At 39.1% G+C, this 25,042-nt stretch overlaps 1 protein-coding gene across 4 annotated transcripts in view; it reads right to left on the bottom strand.

Annotated features, from left to right (window-relative positions):
• The window catches only part of TRIM2 (tripartite motif containing 2), a 168,403-nt gene that overhangs the window by 101,270 nt on the left and 42,091 nt on the right, over positions 1 to 25,042 (bottom strand). For 2 of the 4 annotated variants that reach the window (XM_055085940.1, XM_028491794.1), the window contains 3 exons: positions 24,751 to 24,821; positions 19,932 to 20,072; positions 10,000 to 14,418 (listed from right to left, as the gene is read on the bottom strand). In XM_055085940.1, coding sequence (XP_054941915.1) covers positions 14,266 to 14,418; positions 19,932 to 20,072; positions 24,751 to 24,821 — 365 coding nt within the window. In that variant the 3' untranslated portion in view covers positions 10,000 to 14,265. Of the gene's footprint in view, positions 1 to 9,999; positions 14,419 to 19,931; positions 20,073 to 24,750; positions 24,822 to 25,042 lie in introns of those variants that run through there. The other 2 variants (XM_028491795.2, XM_028491793.2) reach the window with 1 other exon arrangement.

Genomic DNA, 25,042 nt, shown 5'->3' with positions numbered 1-25,042 from the left:
GGTGGATGGACCTGGAGTCTGTCATACAGAGTGAAGTAAGTCAGAAAGAGAAAAACAAATACCTTATGCTAACACATATATATGGAATCTAAAAAAAAAAAAAAAAAGTCCTGAAGAACCTAGGGGCAAGACGGAAATAAAGATGCAGACCTACTAGAGCATGGACTTGAGGATACGTGGTGGGGGAATGGTAAGCTGTGACAAAGTGAGAGAGTGGCATGGACATATATACACTACCAAACGTAGGGTGGATAGCTAGTGGGAAGCAGCCGCATGGCACAGGGAGATCAGCTCGGTGGTTTGTGACCACCTAGAGGGGTGGGATAGGGAGGGTGGGAGGGAGACGCAAGAGGGAGGGGATATGGGAACATATGTATAACTGATTCACTTTGTTATAAAGCAGAAACTAACACACCATTGTAAAGCAATTATACTCCAGTAAAGATGTTAAAAAAAAAATCAACATTAACAGGAGTTTGAGAGAGGTTGATTCCAACTCCCTTGTATGACTTTGAGGGGTTCAAGACTTCAACGGAGGAAGTAACTACAGATGTGGTGGAAATAGCAAGAGAACTAGAGTTTGATGTGGAACCTGAAGATGTGAACAAATTGCTGCAATCTCAAGATAAAATTTGAACAAAAATGAGTAATTGCTTCTTATGGATGAGCAAAGAAAGTGGTTTCCTGAGATGGAATCTACTCCTGGTGAAGATGCTGTGAACACTGTTCAAATGACAACAAAGGATTTGGAATATTACATAAACTCAGTTGATGAAGCAGCAGCAGGGTGTGAGAGGACTGACTCCAATGTTGAGAGAAGTTCTATGTGGGTAAAATGCTATCAAACAGCACCACATGCTGCAGAGAAATCGTCCATGAAAGAAAGAGTCAATCGATGCGGCAGACTTCGCTGTCTGATTTTAAGAAATGGCCACAGCAGCCCCAGCCTTCAGTGACCACCACCCTAATCAGTCAGCAGCCACCAGCATGGAGGCAAGACCCTCCGCCAGCAACAAGATTACAACTTGCTGAAGGCTCAGATGATGGTTAGCATTTTTTAGCAATAAAGTACTTTTAAATTAAGGTATGTACATTTTTTAGACATAATTCTATCGTATAATAATAGGCTACACTATAGTGTAAACATAACTTTTATGGGCACGGGAGAACCAAAAAATTCATGTGACTTTATTGCAATATCGTACTTTATTGCAATATCGTACTTTATTGCAATATCTCTGATGAATGCCTATAGTTTATGTGGGAGTGAGGAAGCAGCGAAGATGAGACAGGAGAGAGGAAAAGCCACTAAAGATGTGTGCCCTTCTCAGTTTGGGCATTTAAAAATCTTTACAAACCCATCTTTTTTTGCCCAAGAGAACGGAAGTTTGTGGAAATCTCGAGAGAACACAGGAGAGACAAGACCTGATGACAGAACTTCACTGGAGAGGATGTTCTGAAGCTCCAGGTGCCTCCCAGGCCCTTGGTTGCTTTCTGAGTTTCTAAACCCCCAGCATTCTTTCTGCTTAGAGCTGTGGTTCTTGCCACATCCATCCAATGAACTCTCTGCCAGCTGGGCCATGCCTGTCTAGACCAGGGCTAGGTGCTCAAGCCAAAGGCTACATGTGTAGCATGAACATAAGGCAGGCCACTTGCCTCTGAGGTGTCCAAAGTGGCGCTGGTCAGTGATAAATTGACCCCACTGGATCTTCTCTTGCGAACGATGAGTGCTAAGCGCACATAGAGAGGGTTGGTCAGTGCGGTTGCAACTGTATCCCAAATGTCACTGAGCCAATATTTCCATTCTCTGAGATTTCTGGTGTGCACCCCAGTCTTGGAATATCAAACTCAGAATGACCACCATCAAGGAGAAGAGACATGTTCTACGGCCTGTGTTTCCCCTGAATTTTCAGGAATGCACCCCAAACTGAAGACAATCTTCTCACGCCCCTTCCTTGAAATTCTGAAAAGCAGGACCTATAGGAGAGCCTTCTTTATTAAGGAAGTAGGAAAAGAAATTAACATCATTTGAAAGAGACAGAGAAAAGTCTACAGGGTAGAAAAAGAAGTAGGAGAATGAAAAACCAAGAGGAGAAAATTTCAAGGAAGAAATAGTAAACATTATTGACCTCTCAGTCACACCACATCTCCTGAGTTAGAAATGACAATACTACTATGTCATTTGTGTAGAGCATCAGTCTCAATGGGGGCAATATCAAAACTAGTTCCTGGGGGATGAAAAAATCTTGGATGGTTTGTGGTACAATGGTTTATGGGCCTCCAAAGGGCTGTCGCACATAAACAGATACGAAGTATACCTCCGGCCTTAAAGCGTCATGGGGTGGGGGCAAGGGGTGATTAGGGAAAAGATGTCTAAAAAAGCTCCTTAGGGGGATGATAATGGGGAAAAAGGCTGAGAAACACTGGTGTAGCGTGAGAATATAATTTCTCATCCAAACTGGGACGCTCCTGAGAAAAAGAAAGAAAGACTGCTCTTTACAATTATGCTGGGACAATATGCGTAAAGCAGACTGTCCCCATCACTTATGTGATAACTTGGATTTTCCATCATGCTTTATTGACGCTTCTTTTATGGCTCTTCTCTTAAATTGCTCTGTATCGTAGGTACTGATGCTTTTTTAATCTTTCCATCTGGGATGTAAACTCCTTGAGAACAGGCACAGTAACTCTTTTTTGTAACCCTGCCTCATCTCTCATCATTTCTTCTTGAGCATTGTCTGGCCTCGCGATATTGAACTATTTGTTCTTTCCTGGACCACTCATGCTCTCTTGCCCTCTTTCAGCAAGCCTTGGCGATCCCCCCTGACACCACCTCTTTGCCTTCTCCCAGGGTGAGTTAACAGCTGCCAGCATCCCTGGTCCCACTCAGCAACCCCTGCCACCCTCCACTCCTGGCGGGGGGCTGGGCACAGGCACGGGGCGAGTCTGAGTCATGGTGCGGGGCCTCAGGTATATGTGAGGGTCTGCACTCACCGGGCAAACAACCCTATGCCCAAGGGAGTGTGACATTAAGTAGCAAATAAACACCACCACAGGTTGAAAGAGAGACCACAGAAGGAAGGAAAATGCCTTTTTCATTCTTTTCATCATGAATTATGTAGCCAGCCCTGTATATATTCATTTAAGTCTCATCCCAGTAGAATAAAGCTCCATGAGGACAGGGACTTTTTTGTGGGGGAGGAGGGTGTTTACTGCTATTCCCTAGTAGCTAGAGCAGGACGCTAGATTCAGTAAATATTTGCAAATGAAGGGATATAAAAGCAGCTCATGGTGTAATCACCTGGTCCGGTTCATCAACCATACTGTAAGCTCTTAGAGGTTACAGGCTTTATTATTCGTCCTAACAGCCCTTACATATAGCCCAAAGCCGGGTATATACCACAGGTGCTCAGACATTTGTTCAAAGACTATGACAGCAAAAAAAGAGGCAGCAAGGTCGGGCTGAGGATAGAATGTCACCTGCCCTTCCTGCCTCTTAACCTAGGCAATAACAAACTGCAGCTTTAATTAAACCCTTTGTCTGCTCTGGAAAGGGGTGCCTTCGGCTTTACATGAACCGAGTTCTTAAAAAGCAATCTGAGATACGCTATAACCTGGCACAAGTGCCTCACTCTCAATCTGACTCTAAAAACCTCCAAAGAGCCCACGATGGCAATGGTGCCTGCTTGGTTAAAAGAAAAAAATAAGTGAGGAATGGAATCAGGTGTCAATAATACTAATGTTCGCATTAACTAGTTAGCAGTGTCATGTTTGGTCTTTTTCTCATTTTTGTCTCAACTCTCCTTCCAAGACTGTCACCTCTTTCAGACTTTCCATCTGTTATAGAATTTTAATCCTCAAAAAGACAAAACAAAGAAATTTCTGTAGTGTCCCTCCACTTTTAACAAAGGCTATTCTAATTATGATAATTTTTAGTGTTTATTTCATCACACAAAATATAGATCACAGACTTAATGAAAAACCCAAAAGTGTTATAAATACGTCAGGAAAAATGTTGTATGCCTATGTGTAAGCCAATGACTTGTTTACAATCAGCTAAGGAGGACAAGAGTCCTTTTCAAGAAAACAAACAATCATCAAGTCCATACACCACTCAAGATTGAGAGCTTACTTATCCTCAAGACCTGTGGGGTACCATAGGATGAGAGGGAGTTCCCAACAAGGAGCAGAAGGACCCTGAGTTCACCTCTTCTCAAGGGCACACCAAAATCATAACTAAGGAGTAAGGAGTAAGGAGTAACCACTATCGATGAAAGGACTGAAACCTACTAGAAAAGCTCTTCTACAACTAAAGATATAAAGAAGGAACTGTGAGACAGGTAGAAGGGCCAGAGTTGCGATACAGTCAAGACCCTTACCCCTGGGTGGGTGACCTACACACGAGAGAATAGGTACAGTTGCAGAGGTTCTCCCAAAGGAGAGGTTCAAGCCCCAGGTTGGGCTTACCAGCCCAGAGGTCCTGCAAAAACCCCCAGAGCATTTGGCCTCGAAGGCCAGCAGGGTTTACTTCTGAGGGACCCAGAGGGCTGAGGGAAATAGAAACTCCACTCTCAAAGGGGGCACACAAAATCTCACACACTCCAGGACCCATGGAAGAAGCAGTAATTTGAAAGAAGCCTGGGTCAGACCCACCTGCTGATCTTGGAGACACCCTCCTGGAGAGGCAGGAGGCAGCTGGAGTTCACCCTGGAGACACAGACACTGGGGGCAGCCATTTGGGGGAGGCTGTTCTACCACAAAGACAATGGTGCTGGCAAACGCCATTTTGGAATCCTCCCTCTAGCTTATTATTCTCAACACCCAGCCCCGCCACCACCCACCAGCCTGGAGGCACCAGTACTGGGACAACAAAGGCCAAGCAACTAACTGGCAGGGACACAGCCCCACACACCAGCAGATAGGCAATCTTAAGAATCCCTAAGTGGGACTTCCCTGGTGGCACAGTGGTTAAGAATCCGCCAGCCAACGCAGGGGACACGGGTTCGAGCCCTGGTCTGGGAAGATCCCACATGCCACGGAGCAACTAAGCCCATGTGCCACAGCTACTGAGCCTGCACTCGAGAGCCCGTGTGCCACAAATACTGAGCCGTGTGCCACAACTACTGAGCCCACGTGCCACAACTACTGAAGCCCGCGTGCCTAGAGCCCATGCTCCACAAGAGAAGCCACCACAATGAGAAGCCCGTGCACCACAACAAAGAGTAGCCCCCACTAGCCGCAACTAGAGAAAGCCAGCGCACAGCAACGAAGACCCAACACAGCCAAAAATAAATAAATAAAATAACATTAAAAAACAAAAAAAAGTCAATGTATTTCCCAAAGGCAATAGTAAATACTGAGTATCTTTCAAAAAAAAAAGAAAAAAAAGAATCTCTGAGCCATCCCTGGACATGGCCTTGCCCACCAGAAGGCCCAGATCCCAGCACTACACACCAGTATACAGACATTAGACATGGGATCCCCAGGGCCCTGCAGCCAGAGAACCCTAGGACCAACCCTGCCCACCAGTAGGCAGACAACAGCCTCAGAATCTGCTGGGCTCTGGACCCACCCACCAGTAAGCCTCCTCTAGCCTTCAGACCAGCAACACCCACCGGAGGAGGGACACCAGCCCTGGGACAACTACAGCCATGCAGCCTGCCATGACAGGGCCCAGCCCTGCCCACCAGCAGGCCAACACAAGCTCTGAAATACCCCAGACCCCACAGCTAGTTGTGTCAAGAACTGGTCCCACCCACCAGTGGTCCAACACCAGCCCCAGAGTCTCCTGGGTCACGACTCTGTCCAACAGTGAGGCAGTGCTATCCCCAGGGCCCCCCAAGGTTCCAAAGCCAGCCACCTCATGACCCAGCCCCATCAACCAGTGGCTGGCAGCCTTCACACAAGGCAGGGCCTGGCCACCAACTGACCCAGGGCCAGCTACACCTACCAGACCACCCACAATAGTCAGCCCACCACAACAGAAGGACCCACGCAGCCCATGTAGGGGGCACCCCTAGAGCCTTTAGCTCTGGTGACCAGAGGGGAGTGCGCTGCTGGGATGCACAGGACTTCAAGAAAAGGCCACTTCTCCAAGGTGTGGAAACGTCACCAACCTACCAGATAGATAGAAATAAAAAAGGAAGTGAGGCAAAATGAGGCAACAGAAGACCATGTTCCAAATGAAGCAACAAGATAAAACCCTGGAGATAGGCAATCTACCCTAGAAAGAGTTCAAGCTAATGATAGCTAATGATCAAAGAACTGGAGGGAAGAATGGATGCACAGAATGAGAAGTTAGAAGTTTTTAACAAAGAGTTAGAAAATATACAGAACAACCAAACAGAGATGAAGAATACAATAACTGAAATTTTAAAATGCATTAGAAGGAATTAACAATAGACCAAATGATACAGAAGAATGGATCAGTGAGATGGAAGACAGAGTAGTGGATATCACTAAAGATGAATAGAAAAAAAGAATGGAAGGAAATGAGGACAGTTTAAGAGACTTCTGGGACAACATCAAGGGTACTAACATTCACATTATAGGGGTCCCAGAAGAAGAGAGGAAGGGGCAGAGAACATATTTGAAGACATAATAGCTGAAAAATGCCCTAACTTGGGACAAGAAACAGACATCCAAGTCCAGGAAGCACAGAAAGTCCCAAATAGGATCAACCCAAAGAAGATCACACTAAGACACTTTGTAATTAAAATGAAAAGATAAAGAGGGAATATTAAAAGCAACAAGGGAAAAGCAACAAGCTACATACAAGGGAATTCCCATAAGGCTATCAGCTGACTTTTCAGCAGAAACTCTGCAGGCCAGAAGGGAGTGGCACAATATATTTAAAGTGATGAAATGGAAAAACCTACTACCAAGAATAACTGCCACTGCTCTCAATTCAGATTTGATGCAGAAATCAAAAGTTTTACCCACAAGCAAAAGCTAAGAGTTCAGCACCACCAAACAAGGTTTACAAGAAATGTTAAAGAGACTTCTCTAAGCAAAAAAGGCCACAACTAGAAATGTGAAGATTATGAAAGGAAAAAGCTCATTGGTAAAGACAAACATATAGTAAAGGTAGTAAATCAACCATATACAAAGCTAGCAGTGTTCAAAGACAAAAGCAGTAAAATCATCTATATCCACATTACGCAGTTAAGGGATACACGAAACAAACAGATGTAAAATGTGATGTCAAAAACAGTAATCATGAGGGGAGGAGAGTAAAAGTGTAGAGTTGTTAAAATGTGTTTGAAATTAAGAGAGCAGCAACTTAAAATAATCATCTATCTATCTATTTATAGATTGCTATATATAAACCTCATGGTAACCACAAACCAAAAATCTATTATACATACACACACACAAAAGAGAAAGGAATCCAAACTCTAAGTATAGTCATCAAATCTTAAGGGAAGGGCTTCCCTGGTGGCGCAGTGGTTGCGCGTCCGCCTGCCGATGCAGGGGAACCGGGTTCGCGCCCCAGTATGGGAAGATCCCACATGCCGCGGAGCGGCTGGGCCCGTGAGCCATGGCCGCTGAGCCTGCGCGTCCGGAGCCTGTGCTCCGCAACGGGAGAGGCCACAACAGAGGAAGGCCCGCATACCACAAAAAAAAAAAAAAAAAAAAATCTTAAGGGAAGAGAACAAAAGAAGAAGAAAGGAACAAAAAAGAACTACAAAAACATCCCCAAACCAATTAACAAAATGGCAATAAGAATTTACATACATGTCAACAATTACTTTAAGTGTAAATGGACTAAATGTTCTAATAAAAAGACATAGAGTGGGGACTTCCCTGGGGGCACAGTGTTAAGAATCTGCCTTCCAATGCAGGGGATGCGGGTTCAATCCCTGGTCAGGGAACTAGATCCCACATGCATGCCGCAACTAAGAGTTCGTATGCCACAACTAAGGAGCCAGGGAGCCGCAACTAAGGAGCCTGCAAAGCCACAACTAAGACCCGGTGCAACAAAAATAAATAAGTTAAAAAAAAAAAAGACACAGAGTAGTTGAATGGATACAAAAACAAGACCTGTATATATGCTGCACACAAGAGACTCACTACAGATCTAAAGACACACACAGATTGAAAGTGAGGGCATGGAAAAAGGTATTCCATGCAAATGTAGATCAAAAGCAAGCCAGAGCTGCATTAATAGTACCAGATAAAATAGACTTTAAAACAAAGACTGTTACAAGAGACAAAGAAGGATTACATAATGATCAAGAGATCAATCCAAGAAGAAGATATAACAATTGTAAATATATATGCACCCAACATAGGACCACCTAAATACATAAAGCATACAGACATTAGGGAGAAACTGACAGTAAATAAGAGTAGGGGACTTTTAATATCCCACTTACATCAATGGGCAGATCATCCAGACAGAAAATAAATAAGGAAATACTGACCTTAAATAACACATTAGACCAGATGGACTTAATAGATAAACATAGAACATTCCATCCAAAAGCAACAGAATACATCTCCTTTTCAAATACACATGGAATATCCTCCAGGACCGATGACATGCTAGGCCATAAAACAAGCCTCTGTAAATTGAAGAATACTGAAATCATATCAAGCATCTTTTTTTTTTTTTTTTATGGTATGCGGGCCTCTCACTGCTGTGGCCTCTCCCATTGCGGAGCACAGGCCCCAGACGTGCAGGCTCAGCGGCCATGGCTCACGGGCCCAGCCGCTCTGCGGCATGTGGGGTCTTCCCGGACCAGGGCACGAACCCGTGTCCCCTGCATCGGCAGGCGAACTCTCAACCACTGCGCCACCAGGGAAGCCCTCAAGCATCTTTTCTGACCACAATGCTATGAGACTAGAAACTACAAGAAAAAACCTGCAAAAACACAAACAGGTGGAGGCTAAACAATATGCTACTAAATGACCAACGGATCACTGAAGAAATCAAAGAAATTTAAAAATACCTAGAGACAAATGAAAATGAAAACACAACAATCCAAAATCTACGGGATGCAACAAAAGCAGTTCTAAGAGGGAAGTTTATAACATTACAAGACCAGGACCAGATGGCTTCACAGGAGAATTCCACCAGACATTTAGAGAAGAGTTAACATCTATTCTTCTTAAACTATTCCAAAAAATTGCAGAGGGAGGTACACTTCTGAACTCATTTTACAAGGCCAGCAGCACCCTGATACCAAAAGCAGACAAAGATATCACAAAAAAAGAAAATTACAGGCCAATGTCACTGACGAACATAGATGCAAAAAACCTCAACAAAATATTCAATTCAAACTGAATTGAACAGTACATTAAATGGATCATATACCAGGATCAAGTGGGATTTATCCCAGGGATGCAAGGATGTTTCAATGACAAAATTCAGCGTCCATTTATGATAAAAACTCTCAACAAAGTGGGTATGGGGGATATACCTCAACATATTAAAGACTATATGTAATAAGCCCACAGCTAACAGTATACTCAGTATACTCCACGATGAAAAGCTGAAAGCATTTCTTCTAAGATCAGGAACAAGACAAGGATGCCCACGCTGATCACTTTTATTCAACATAGTACTGGAAGCCCTAGCCACAGCAATCAGAGGAGAAAAAGGAATAAAAGGAATCCAAATTAGAAAGAAGTAATTAAAACTGTCACTGTTTGCAGATGACATGATACTATACATAGAAAATCCTCAAGATGCCACCAAAATCTATTAGAACTAATTAATATTAGAACTAATAAATTAATTCAGAAAATTTGCAGGGTACAAAATGAATATATAGAAATGTGTTGCATTTCTGTATATCAACAACAAATTATCAGAAAGAGAAATTACGAAAACAATCCCATTAACTAAACTTTTTCTCCCTAGTATAAACAGTTTGGTTGAGGTATTGATATCTTCCACATGTTCTTTTGAACATACCTTCATTTATTCCTTCACTAAGAAAGAGAACAATAAATAGCTTAAATGTTTAAATAAATAAACATTCACCCTGGAAATGGAGAAAACAAACTTTATTATGATGATTTGAGATTTTGTGCATGGTAAAGATATACACATGAATCTTGTTTCTCCTATGTTTCAAGACAGAATTAATTTAAAGATTTATTGTAGACTAAAGCATCCAAAATACTGTGGTACGTAGGTAGCTATGAACATACAAACACTTTGATGCACAGCGTTCATTCTTTTCTTCAAATAGGCAGTCAGCATTTTGATTCATAAAAGAACAAATGATGAGAATATATCAGTATCAATGTCAGAGAGCGCAAGACTTAGTGTTCTATACACAAAACATATGAAACAGACCTATAAAGGTGGAATGTACAAAATTTAAAAAGAAAAAAAAGCAAGTGAAAACCCCTCATACTCATACATAGGATTGAAAGGCTATAGAATTGAGAATGATATAAAGAATTCTAAGAATACACTCTGTTCATGACAGAACATTCCTATGTCATAAAGCAAAAACATTGAGTTTAAGGCTGTGTTGCTTTCAAAAGTTATTGGAAGTGCTGTACATTCATTGGAACAACATAGCCAATTTATTCATCTGTTTTAGAATATTAATAGCTTTCATACATTCTCCACAAACAGACCACACAATCACTGCCACACAATTCATCTTCAGAAAGTTTAAGATTAACATCATGATTTGTAGCTTACTGTCATTTAAAACAAAACAAAAAAATTATTTATACCAAATTTTTGATGGGCACTTCGTTTCCTTTATGGCAATGCTAGATTCCTAGTTATCAAAAATATTAAAATAATTGTAAAGTTTAAAACCCTGCAACATTTACAGAATGCAACAGTATTACGACTTTTGATTTTAAGCAAAATTAGACAATGTTTGCAGCAAATAACTTCAATTTTATCCTACCTGGTAATGTCTTATTTTTAAATTATACTAAAAATATTCCTCCTTTTTCAGAAGCTGGTGAATAGGGAGGATAAGATAGAGTCCAAATGTACATAAAGATTTTTCCCATCTGAAGTAATCTGTAGATTACCTGATGCTTATTTGCTATTTTCTCCAATTAACTCAATAGGTATTACCAAAGCATTTATGTGAACCCTTCAGTGTTAAGGATCCATAGACACTTGCTAGCGTACTGCTTTTCCAGTTAACTCCGTTAGGACATACCTTGTATATTTAGTAGTAGAATCAAGTGTGTTCTAGTTGCATGGACCTGTTAGTATTTATTTGCTTCAAATCTAGTCAAAGAGTAAATTAAAAGAAGGAAACTTGGGGACTTTAGTTACTAGAGATTAAAGTTTGATCAAGATACTAAGAACCATTTTTTTTTTTTAATGGCTAACAGTCATAAAGGCTTTTTATTCATGTGTTTCTAGGTGGTGAAGTGACTCTCCACCCACCTCCCTGTGTCCAGCAGGGGAGGTCTGTGTCAGAGATACAGTTACTAATATCTATAAGCAAGGAGGGAATGCATTGTCACCTACCTTTACATTCTAACTGGCAACATTTTGCCATAAGTGCCCAGGGGAAATCTGAATGGCTAACTTTTCAGTGCTACTTATCGTGAATGTATGACAGGTTCTGTACACTTGACAAAGAGAAATCAAACAATAACGGTAGCCCAGAAAAAAAGTCACTTATTTTACTATCCTTCTCAGTTTACTAGAAACCATTTTTCAAAGAATGTGACAAAGTTTCATTTAAATCTTGTCTATTCGTATCTTATCAGCAGCACTTTTCCCCCTAAAATATGCTTACCAATACAGTAAATGCACATAAGTATCCAAATTTGAAATGTTATCTATACTTTAACATATATGATTACACATATTTGGGGGAAAATATAGTGTTTCCTGGAGTGCCCATAGCATGTGTTTTAGTAACAGACAGTGGAACAGGTCTGAATCAAAGTACCTCTTCTTTCATTCCAGTTTTATTCCAATATTGACATGTAAAAAAATTAGCTTTGTATTCAATCTACTATCCAGATATCCAGTCTCATACGGTATGATGGCTGGTTAATTTCTAAATTCACAAGTATAATTTAAATGTGCAAAGAAACCTCTTTAAGTAAACTACTCTTAAGATCAATGGCCTATGACAGAATCTACATAGGAAGCCATTTTTACTTGTGAAAATAAACTGAAATTCATTTAACCAATTTAAAAAGTTTCCTTTTAAACATTCCAGGAGTTATCAAGGGTCTAGCTTATCTTTTATGCAGAATGTTAATAAACGGTAAAATGAAATTCCCTCACTAGCGTGTAAGCTCCAAGGCGGCAGGGATTTTTGTCTGTTTTATCCATTACTTTATCCCCAGTGCCTAGAATAGCCTCTGGCACCCAGTAAGCGCTCATTAAATATGAATGTTTAAATTCAAAGACTTATTTCACTGACGTTAGGAAACAGTGTCTTAGTTTAACATTCTAAAAATGTCATTGATTTATTTAACTTTATCACGGACAGTCTCAAATATTTTGAAAATTCTGCCTAACTAAAAAAATACTAAACCTAAATGTAAATCTTCCTGAAAAAAATTTTTTTCAGAGGTTGATTTGGGCATAATAAATTTGAGAGATAATTGGAAGATTTCCCTTCTAAATTTAAAAAAGTCCTATATAAGAGAATGGCTGAATTATAAATTAATAAGCAAGAAACATCACATTCATATGGTTATACATGTGGGAAATGTTTTCTTATAATACAGTTCTAAGGTGCTTTCAGTGAAAAAGGTCCCAAAGTCCTTATTGAAAATGCCAAACATGACATCCTGTTTGGTAGAACTGAGGAGAAAATTAAACAGTGGAAATAGACCACATCTTATTTTACAGTATTAGATTGACTAAATTATTCTTAACATTTTTCAAAATGCATTTATACTTAAAGTTAAATGTAACTCAAGTTGAACTTTTTTTTCTTTTGACCTGTTTCCTGTTTTGTTTTTGAAATCACAGAAGGCCATTTACTGACTAAAAGTCAGCCGATACAAGCCTTCCTGGAAAATGGCAAAAATTACATCTGCTTTAGGGCTTGCTCTACTAGGACGGCTTTAAACTGTGCAGTTAAGGAATGTACTGAAGACGCTTCTGTCTTTCAGAGTGCTGCCTATTTCAATACACCAAAGATTCAGCTATATATATCTATATATGATACATTCTACCCTACCCTAATCATGTATATATAGTCCTTTAATGCCTCTACTAGTCATTAGACAATGATAAATAACCATAACATGCCCTTACCTGTAATGCTTTTGAGATAACACAACTTTGGTAACACTTGTTTCTAAAAGGAAACCATTGATCAATCACATGCCTTTGGTTGACACCATCAGTCCTCCAAAGGGCTGCTTATGGCTCTCTGTCCTAGGATACTGGTGTCCTACTACATGTGCTGACATTTTGCAGGAGGTAAAGCTTTCGCATTCGTGAAGTGGAAAAGGAGAGACACATGTGAGAACGTGGCACAGAAAATGTGACTGACTTTTTCTTGATTACATTCCAGTGCATTAATCTGGAGTTAACGGGGCCGGTGTAATATGCTTTTCAAAGTATTAGCAATTTCAGGATTCCCTGAAAATGAACTTTGTTTTTTGATACAAGGTGAGCAGGAGAGAGATGAAAAGAACACATGAAGAAGATCTTCGCTCTAACTCAGAAAGGATGGGAAATTTGCATTGATTTTTTTAAGTGCTAAACTCAAGACACTTGCTAATCCCAGCTGGGAGGATTTTGCAAGACAGTTTCCGTTTTTCCCAAAGTAATTTATATGTAGCTACTGATAACCAAAAAAAGGTCACAAGGGTAATACCTACTGTAAAAGTGAGGTTAGAAGATCCCCTGGGTCTTGTGACCGAGGTTAAATAAAGTATGTAACTATAACAGATTTTGTTTTTGTTTTGTTTTTGGAAGCTCTGCGCAAAAGCTACCACTCACAGGATTAACAAACACCTTTACATATTCTAGTTGCTTTTTAATGCTTATTTGATTTGCAAAATTAGTTTAACTACATAAATCCCTGTCCTATAAGCCATAGTTCACAGGTGTAAAACTGCAGTTTTTATCGATCCAGTAGAAGAGATTTCTTTTTTTTTCAACCCTAAATGTGGATTATGGAAATCAGATATGCAGTTTTTAAGGAAATCATTACATTCAGAAATAACCTTGGAAAGTTCACCGATGATTCCTTCTAGCATGAAAAGTCTAGTATAATCTGGTCCTGCATTCAGAAATCCATTCCAGTTTATGTGTAAGATCTTTGTAAGGGGGTGTCCAGTTGCCCACTGTTACTGTAAGTACCGATACACCTTGAAACAGTGGTTTCCAGAGTCTGCAACCACCACGTGGCCGTCTGAAGTTAGGGCCAGGCCTTGGGGGCCATAGAGTGGGTCAGCAGATGTGTTAATGTAGGACAAAAACGATCCACTTCCATCAAAAACCTGTAAATATAAAGTCAGAGTGTAACAGGAAAAGTTACAGTAATACGATGAAATAGTGGTTAGAAAACCTTTGATGCTAATGTTTTTAATATAGAAGCATGTGTGCAACCCCCCAGGTTTGTTCAGGTCACTATCACAGAAAACCCCTCCCTCCACTTACCTTGCTCTCCCTCCCCTCACTCTCTATGCCCCACAGTCACTGACAAGGAATGTGCCATTGGCCATAGGATCTCACTTATACTCTTACAGTGGTCACATGTGAGGGGAATGGCCCTGGATGCTGCCTGAAGAATAAAAGATCCTTATTTCTCTCACTCTAAGCTTATTCCCAATCATAAGAGAGAAAAATCAGCAAGTAGACCACAGAAGAATGTCCTGAGTCACAATGTGCAACGAGAAAATAGAAATTACGTTTTTCCTTTTCAGAAAAGAGTAAGTTATACGAAGTCAATGGTTCAACATGTACATTTAGATAGAAAGTGGTCTTTTTTGGTCTGTAAGCTTCTGCTATGAGGAAATAAGAGGAACACTCGTCCTTCCCAGGCCCAGGCTGGTTTCTTTCAAGCATTCTGGTTGGCCCGTAGGGTGTTTCAAAAGGCAGGTGTGATGAGGGCCACAATATAAACAGCTTAGCATACGTGGTCCTATACAGAACTGCTTTGTGAACTTCGTTCCCTGTCTGCTTCTGGCTTCCCATCAGATATAGACGCCTCTGCCAAATGTAGAGGTCCACTGGGATAATTAAGCAAGATAAATATACTAGAGAAATTAAAGCATACAGTGTTACATTTCAAGTCCCAACCCTTTTCCTGAGAAGTGGATACCTATACCAGATTCAACTGCTCAGCTGCTGTCCTCACAGTAACATCAGAATGCTCCTAGATTTACCCAGAGCACCCTGTGGTCCCAAGTGCACTGCACAGACCCACACAGGCGAGCATGAATTGCCCTGTCTGTAAATGCATGTTTAGATACATGCAGGTGACTACACAAGAGACATGGGAGAAAAGAAAAGTCTTTCTTCAGTGAGGACTGAAAAGCTTTGCTCTTAATTTAGAGGAAAATCAAAATTTTGTGTCACGGTCCCCTCTGGTAGTCTGACAAAGACTATAGAGCCCATCTCAAAATAGTGTTTTAATAGTTTTTTTTCCAGAATGTAACCAGTTTTATTATTACTTATATCCCATCAAAATGCCAAATGCCATTCAAGATACCATTATTCCTAAACCATAGAAACATATTTGAATTAATTATTGTTACTTTTTTTGGTTCACTTTTTATTTTGAAATAGTTATAGATTCATAAGAAAGTTGCAAAGATAGTACAGAGAGATTCTGCGTACCCCTCATCCCGTTTCTCCCAATGGTTACATCTTCTATACCTGTAGTACAATATTAAACCCAGCAAACTGACATCGGAATGTGTGTACATAGTTGTACATTTTATCACAAGTATAGATTAATGTAGCCACTGCAACCAACATACAGAACTATTCCATCTTCACAAAGATCTGCCTCATGCTGCCTCTTTATAGTCACACCCACTCCCCTTCTCCCAACATCTCTAACTCTTGCCAGCCACTATCTGTTTTCCTTCTCTATAATTCTGTCATTTTGAGAATGTTATCTAAATGGAATCATACAGCATGTGATCTTTTGAAAGTGGCTTTTTTTCACTCAACATGATGCCCTTGACATGCATCTAAGTTGCTGAGGGTATCATCACTCTGTTCCTTTTAACTGCTGAGTATTATTCCATAGTGTGGATATACCAGTTTGTTTGGCCATTAACCTTCTGAAAGACATCTTGGTTATTTTCAGTTTTTGGCTATAACAAATAAAGTTTCTATGAACAACAATGTAGAGGTTTTTCTGTGGACATAAGTTCTCATTTCTCTGGGATAAATACCCAGGAGTGCAATTACTGAGTTGTATGGTAAATGTATGCTTAATTTTTTAAGAACCTGCCAAACTATTTTCAAGGCTGACTGTCATTTTACATTCACACTAGCAATGTATGAGAAATCTAGTTTTTCTGCATGCTCACCAGCATTTGGTATCATCAATATTTTTAATTTTAGCTATTCTAATAAGTGTGTAATAGTATCTCATCATGGTCTTAACTTGCACTTCCCTAATGTCTAGTGATATAGAACATCTTTTCATGTTTATAACCTCTTCAGTGAAACTTCTCTTCATGTCTTTTGCCCATTTTCTAATTATGTCAAATTCTGAAAATCATTATATATTCCAGGTATAAGTCCTCTGTCAGATAGTGTGGTTTATAAATATTTTCTCCCAGTTTGTTGCTTATCTTTTTATCCTCTTAACAGAGTCTCTCACTGAACAAAAGTTTTTAATTTTGATAAAGTCCAGTTTATTGATTTTGTTTTTTTATGGATCATACTCTCAGTACCATGTCTAAAAATTCTTTAGCAAGCCATATGTCCCAAAGATTTTCTCTTAGAATCTTCTAAAAGTTTTATAGTTTTACACTTTTCATTTAAATCTATGATCTTTTTTGAGTTAACTTTTACATAAGATGAGGTTCATTTTCTTTCCTTTATGGAGATCTTAATTGTTCTAGCTCCTTTTGTTGAAAAGGTTACCATTCCTCCATTAAATTGCTTCTGTACCTTTGTCAAAAAGTCAGCTGGCTGCACACATGTGGGTCTATTTCTGGATTCTCTATGCTGTTCCCTTGACCTATGTGCCTATCCCTCCATTAATACCACACAGTCTTGATTACTGCAGGTATGGAATAGCTATATAACAAGTCATGAACTCAGGTAGAGGGATTCCTCTCTCTTCTTTTTCAAAATTGTTTTAGCTATTCTAGTCCCTTTACTTTTCCACATACATTTTAAAATAATCTTGTCTATATCTACAAGAATTCCTGCTGGGATTCTGTATTAAACCTGTATGTCAATTTGGGGAGAACAGACTTCTTTCTTGAGTCTTGCAATCCATGAACACAGTATGTCTCTCCACTTATTTAGATCTTTTTTTCTTTTTTTCATTAGCATGTGAGCTTTCAGATACACATACTAGACATGCTTTGTTATTATATCTAGATATTTCCATTTTTTCAGCAATTTTAAGGGGTATTGTATTTAAAATTTTGGTTTCCACGTGTTCCTTGCTACTATATAGAAATACAATTGAGTTTTGTATGCTGATCTTATATCCTGTGACCTTGCTGAACTCTCTTATTAGTTCTAAGAACTGTTTTGTAGATTCCTTGATATTTTTTATGTAAACAGTCATGTTCTCTCCAAATAGGGATAGTTTCTTTCTTTCCTTCTAATTTGTAATCTTCTTATTTCCATTTCTTTCCTTATTTTATTGGTTGGAACTTCCAGCACTAATGTTGAATAAGAATGGTGAGAGCAAACATCCTTGCCTTGCTCCTGATCTTAGAGGAAAAGTTTTCATTCTTTCACCATTAAGTATGGTGTTAGCAGTAGGTTTTCATAGACATTCTTTATCAAATTGAGAAAGTTCCTGTATGTTCCTAGTTTTCTGAGATTTTTAAATCATGAATAGGTATTGAATCTTATCAAATGCTTTTTTCTGCATAAATTGATATGATATTATTTTTATTCCTTGGCCTTTTAATGGGGTGGATTACATTGATTTTTTAAATATTCTTCCTTTATTACATTGATTTTTAAATACTGAATCAGCCTTGCATTCTTGGAAAAAACCCCACTTGGCCGTGGAAAGATTTTCACATATTGTTTAATTCTATTTCCTAACATTTTAAGGAATATTAAAATATTCCTCATTTATAATCATGAGGAATATGGTCTGTAGTTTTCATTTTTGTACTGTCTTAGTCTGATTTTGGTATCATGGTATCAGAAGCTGAGTTGGAAAGTGAATTGTAAAGTGTTCCCCTGTCTTCTCTTTTCTAGAAGAAACTGAACTGGTGCTAGCTCTTCTTTAAATATTTGGTAGAAGTCTCCAGTGAAACTTTCTGAGTCTGGAGATTTCCTTTGGGGGACTTTTTAAATTATGAACTAAACTTCCTTAATAGCTGTAGAGCTATTCAAATTATTTACTTTATATTGGGTGAGTTGAGGCGTTTGTACTTTTTGAGAAATTGGTCCATTTCATCTAAGTTGCCAAATTGATGCGTGTAGAGTTGTTCATAGAATTCCTTACTATTCTTTTGATGACTGCAGGGTCTGTAGTGATACTAGCATTTTCTGTCTTTTTTTCTTTGTCGGTCTTGCTAGAGGTTTGTCAGCTTGACTGATCTTTTCAAAGAATAACTGTTTCATTGATTTCCTCTTGAATGTAAATGATTTCTGATACTATCTTCACTATTTCCTTCCTTCAGCTTGCTTTCAGTTTTTGCTCTTCTCCTAGCTTCTTGAGGTGGGAGCTTGGGTTCTTGATTAGAGACATATTCTCTTTTCTAATGTTAGCATTTAGTGTTATTAGTTTCCCTTGCAGGTAGAATGGTGGTTACCAGAGGGTAGGGATAGGGGAGAAATTGGTCAAAGCGTACAAACTTCCAGTTATAAGATGAATACGTCCTAGGGATCTAATGCGCAGGGCGCTGATTACAGTTATAATATTGTGTTATGTACTGGAAAGTTGCTAAGAGAGTACATCTAAGTGTTCTTACCACAAAAAAAGAAATGGTAATTATGTGATGTGATTTTGAAATATATAAGTGTATCAAATCAACATGCTGTATACCTTAAACTTATACAATGTTCTATGTCAGTTACATCTCCATAGAGCTGGAGAAAAAGAACTCCCTCTCGGCAATGTTTTAGCTGCATTCCACAAACTCTGATATGCAATATTTGCATTTTCATTCACTCCAATATATTTTTAAACTTTCCCTGAGAACTCCACTTTGACTCATGGGTTATTTAGCAAAATAATGTTTTTAAATGCATAAGACAAAATACATGGGATTATAAAGGAAAACAATTATATTAAAATAGAGTTATCAAAGTGCTACAGAACTGTGACATAGTAATATGGGTGCTTTTTAAATTAACACATTAAATAACAAGGAACAACGATAGGTCTAATGATGACTATAATTTTTAAGTAGTGATCAGTATAAATGATAATTCGAGATGTCTACAATTGTAATACGAAAATTTCTGTAATTTCTCTTGGTGACAAAGTTATAGGTATTACTATAAGTACTGTGATTATTGCCTATATTCATAATTAAAGGAAATTATAATTTTCAGTTAGAAGTTAGTAAAAATAATGATGTAATAGTTTTGTTCAGTGGATCTCTTAAATTCTAGCTACAAACGCTTTTGGGGTGTGTGGGATACACGCTAAGAATCCCTGATTAGAGGGTTTCACTCTGGTAATATGTGGACTTTTTTCTACTCCACCTTCTTTAGTTTGATTATTTGCAGTCTAATTACCTAATCAATGAACAAATGGAAAACGTTCCAGTCTGGGGTACAGATGATTCTCCACTTTCAACAAACACCAATCACTGTAAACAAATAAATCCGTATTTTAATCTACCTGGATCCTGCTGTTTCCCCAGTCTGCTACAATGATGTTTCCATTTGAATCCACTGCTACACCCGTTGGAGCATTAAACTGCCCATTTCCTTCTCCATTTGAGCCAAACTTCAACATGAATTCTCCTTCCTGATTAAACACCTGTATGAAATATTTTAAGATTATTTTATTTTAAATTAAAATAGTTAAGCAAACATTATGGCTTTTAAAAATATCTAAGCAGGTTATTTAAGACATTCTTAAAAAAGAGGGGGAAGTCTACAAGCTAGACCTCCATTCACTTGTGGTTCTCCAATTTACTGTCTAAATCTGATTTAGCATTTGTTAACCACTTCTTTTTCTAGCTTATATCTGGTTATATTACTATGTGAAAAGGCTTTTGTTATAAATTATAAAATATATACAAACATAAGCTAATACGAGTAAGTAGAGCTGTAATTTCCAACATTATTCTTTCTGCGTTTAAATAAACAGCTAATTTTAAGGACAGGCATTGTATTTCTAACAGGATGGATGATCACTCAAAGTTGAATCAGAAAGTAAGAGCTTTTTGTTAAGCCAGATACTCAGAATTTACTACCATTTTACTAAGTCAACATAACAAGAAAGGGTGGTAGGCTGGACCACGCATTTATAAGGAAAATTCATCGAGTGAGTGAGTGCGTGTGTGTATGTGTGTGTGATGGCAGCAGGTGAGGAATAAGAAAACGACTTTTAAAAATAGATTTTCTCAGAATATATTTTAGTTAGAATAGAGAGTTTATACGACCCTAAGGCTTTGATGAATAGAGCCCATGAGAGAGGGAGGCTGACAGAAGTCGGGGCTAAACAGAACTCTTAAGGACTCTCAAATTCTCTAATATCTGATATGGTCAAGCACTGGGCTGTTGTGGTTAATTAAATATTCTTATTAATAGAGTGTTACTGTATATGTATCAACTGCAGATTACTCAGATTACTAATCTTGAGAGAATTAATATTTTATTATGTGTTTAATGATAAGACTATATAGTAAGCATGATTTTATCTCGATGATTCTGGTGATACTTTGAAACGTCTTCAGGAATTATTTTATGCTTCCATTATCATGCAACATGTGTAGAAGTACTCATTAACGAATCAGAAAGTGTTACATACAAGGCACCCATGAGAGTAAGGTTCCTAAAATATGGACCTGAGAGAGGTCACTATGTCTGAGCACAGATCTAATCTGAAGATGATCTCAGGACCTTTTAGAGATTCTCCTATTGCCATCGCTGTGGTTATAAAAGATTAAAGTGATGCTATTTCTTTTAGTTTCTTTTTTTGTCGTTTTGTTTTTGGTTTTTGGGGTTTTTTCCGCCGCACCACACAGCATGTGGGATCTTAGTTCCCTGACCGGGGATCGAACCCACATGCCCTGCAGCAGAAGCATGGAGTCTTAACCACTGGACCACCAGGGAAGTCCCTCTTTTAGTTTCTTATGATGGGAAAGTGAGACACTTCCATCTCTAAAGCCTAAACTTTCTTTAAGGTAAAAAAAAGTCATGACCACTTCCTGAATTAATTACATACTTGCCAAGTAAGTAAGCTACCTCTTTGGTTCTTTGGAAAGGACAGAGACAGGAACCAGCTTTTCCTAAAATATCATTTAAAATCTTTCCTGACTCTTTTTATCTCCTTCACATAAACATTCTAGTTTTAAAGACCAAAAGGAGTGTTTGTATGCTGGCGAGGACACGACTGATTATTCTCTGATCTTTCCCTTATTAAGTTGTATGGGGGAGGGATAAATTAGGAGTTTGGAATTAATATATACACACTACTATAAATAAAATAGACAATCGACAAGGACCTACTCAATAGCAGAGGGAACTCTACTCAATATTCTGTAATAACCTAAGTGGGAAAAGAATCTGAAAAAGAATAGATAGATATATACATACATGTATAACCAAACCAGTTTGTTGTATACCTGATAACTAACACAACGTTGTAAATCAACTGTACTCCAATGCAAAATAAATATGAAAAAAGAAGTTGGACAAATAATTGTTTTGTTCGTTTGTGTTTATCTTTCTGAGTCAGTATGTTTCCCTTGGCATAATTCAAACAGCTTACGTGCTTCTGCTTCATTTTGAAATAATGGAGAAGGCCAAATTTAGTCTTAACTGTTCTGCAATGAGAAAAGGGTATAAAGTGAAGGGGTAGCTGAAGAACTAACTAGCCCACTCATTAGCCCTGACCTATAGGTCTGGTTTTTACATTTACCAACAGAGAAGTGACTTGAATACTAGAACTCTGGTTAACTGCCCTGTGTTATACAGGAAACAAAAGCCCAACTATTCCATAAAAGCTATATGGCAACAACTGTCAAAGAGAAGAGAAAAAACAAAATGACTGGGTTTTTTTTTCCCTCTAAATAAGAGGAAAATTGAGTTTAAATAACTAAACTGCCTCTACACTACTGAAAACTTAAAGTGTTTTCATAATCTTAATAATGATTTCACATATTTTCTATTTTTCCCATCTAAAAATGTCATTCCATTATTTATAAATTATTCAGATGAAAACATAGTAAGAGGCAGAAGTATGAGCTGAAATCTTTTTTATAGCTTTGCTGCTTTTTTTTTTTTTTTTGCGCTACGCTGGCCTCTCACTGTTGTGGCCTCTCCCGTTGCGGAGCACAGGCTCTGGACGCACAGGCTCAGCGGCCATGGCTCACGGGCCCAGCCGCTCCGCGGCACGTGGGATCCTCCCGGACTGGGGCACGAACCCACGTCCCCTGCATCGGCAGGCGGACTCTCAACCACTGCACCACCAGGGAAGCCCCGATATAGATTTGCTTTTCGATAACAAATTTTTATGGCAAGTTTTTATAAGTCGGGCGATAATCCTTTTCTGATTTCAAAATTCTGCTCACCTCAATACCACCTCCACTTGGAAGTCTTCCCTGATGATCTTAGCAATGGACATGTATTTTCTTCTGGATACCTATAGAACTTTATATGTACCTGTTTTTGAAAAGTCATTCATTGCTCCTGCCTTGCATTCTGGTCACTCACATATGTCTTATTTCCTCCTCCAGCACCGGACAGGGCTGGTAAACAGGAGCCCTCCCACATACCAACACTAGGTGGTTCAGAGAGCTGCCTGGGGCATTGGGACGGGGAAGGCTCTGAGGCCACAGGTGTGCTTAGTAGAAAAGAGCAACCTGATTAACATCACTGTCTTCTGGTGGGGGTGGGCAGCACCTATGCCAGGCTTTGCAGGCCTTTGACACTGTGAAGATCTATATGCATTTTCTTCTCGTTGAATGCTCTACAGTTAAATGAAGGATTCCTCTATAAAGAGAGTGAAGGGCAGGAAGCGTAATAATAGCCAAGTTATCCTTTTATAGTTATGTTCATCACACAGGACTGTTACAGCCCCCTGGGAGGACCGTCACAAGCCCAGGCCCTGCTGCCTCTTTGCTCTCTGTTTCTCTCCTCCTCCAAAGATTTTCCCACTGTCCTCTTCCTTTTACCAAGGCTGGGCATTGAGGGAGGCGGGGGAGATGAGGATGGAGCCCCACCACTATGGTAGCAACTCTGGAGAGACTACATGGCAGGAAGCAGCCTTACAAGTAAGCAGCAGCGGGCACCATTTCCCCTCATCCTGCCCCGTCACCATGGCGCACTGTGCTCTCCTCTTTGCACAGGGACTTGACACCCATCTCAAAAGCTCAAGGCCTTCCCATTTACTCAGGTTAAAAGTACCTTCTTCCAGGAAGAGCTGGGGAAACGAAGCAGTGAACAGAGAGTACCTTAGGGTGCTAAAGTCCTATCCCCATCTAGCTATTCTAGCTGTCAACAATGGCAAATTGTTTTTAAAGTTTGGTTGCTCAATGGTTGTCTTTAAGTGCAAACTTTAGTCATTGGCCTACCACCTGTGCTGTTTTCTTATCCTCCCTCACATTTGAAACGCCTCATTTTAAAAAATTTAAATGAATTTTCTTACAAGGAAAACTTTATATCACTTCTATAAGTGCAAACCAGTATGACTTGATGTAAACAGAAGGTAACTCTAAAAATATATACATAACTCTTAAAAGAAAAATGTCTGCCAGTGCACTGCCCAGGACCACCTGGCCTCCCCTTCAATGGAACACACATCACACTTTGAGAAGCTTGGTCTAGAATGTTATTAAACATTTTCTCTTTTCGGTAAGTGAGACATTGGTTTTCAATCACTTTAGTATTTCTTGGTTTGCTCATAATAAAGGTCAAATGTCTTTCCTCTCCTCTACCTAGTAAGAAAGATGTACTACACTATTTGGGAGAGGGGGTGGGCGTTGTTTTCTCAGGAACACCAAGCGTGTGAAAGGATTCTAAGATGTATGAAATACACTACATGAATGCATGCCAGGGCTATTTCCCTCCCCAAATCTGTTGCTGTAGCAGAGTTCTGATATCTAGTTTTGTTTGAAAGGTCTTATAATGCAGAAAATTGAAAAAAGTGATCCATTTTAATTTACTGAATAGCCACGAAACGTTAAGCTTCAGAAAGTTCTGCCTAAGTTCAAGCAATTGCTTTTTTGAATTTCATTTTCAAGTTATCTCCATTTACACCAGTTTCAGATTAAGAAACTTATTGCCACCATACTTTGTTCAGTTTTCTGACTCTCCAAAGTCTGTATGTCCAAATTAAAACCCACATCTTTAAGGAGAAACAAAAATCCACTCTTTTCGGCTACCCTGCCCTAGGTCCTGTGTGTATATGTGAGTGTTATGTTTTCTCCCAGACTGAGTCCTCAATAAAAGCAGTTAAAAGTTAACAACAATTGATGTGTTTATGGTACCTTGACAGAATGATTATGGAAATCTGTAACAATAATCTCATTATTGCTATTTACAGCTGCGAAATGGGGACCTGAAATAAAGACAGGAAAAAATATGTGATGACCGTAACAACTAAAATGATTACAACAACACAGTAGTTACGAAACTTCATACATTAACTTAGTTATTTAAGAAAGAACAAAGAATCGTAAACTCCGTCCTTGAAAGGTCATTCAGCCTGACCTCTGGCTCCAGATAACATGAATTCGATAGCGTTCTACACTTGTGACTGTCTACTCTGCCTTCTTCCAG

Source organism: Physeter macrocephalus, chromosome 7 (genome assembly GCF_002837175.3).
Source record: "Physeter macrocephalus isolate SW-GA chromosome 7, ASM283717v5, whole genome shotgun sequence".
In the NCBI taxonomy this organism is placed as follows: Eukaryota; Metazoa; Chordata; class Mammalia; order Artiodactyla; family Physeteridae; genus Physeter; species Physeter macrocephalus.
This window is presented reverse-complemented; position numbering and strand designations above follow the sequence as displayed.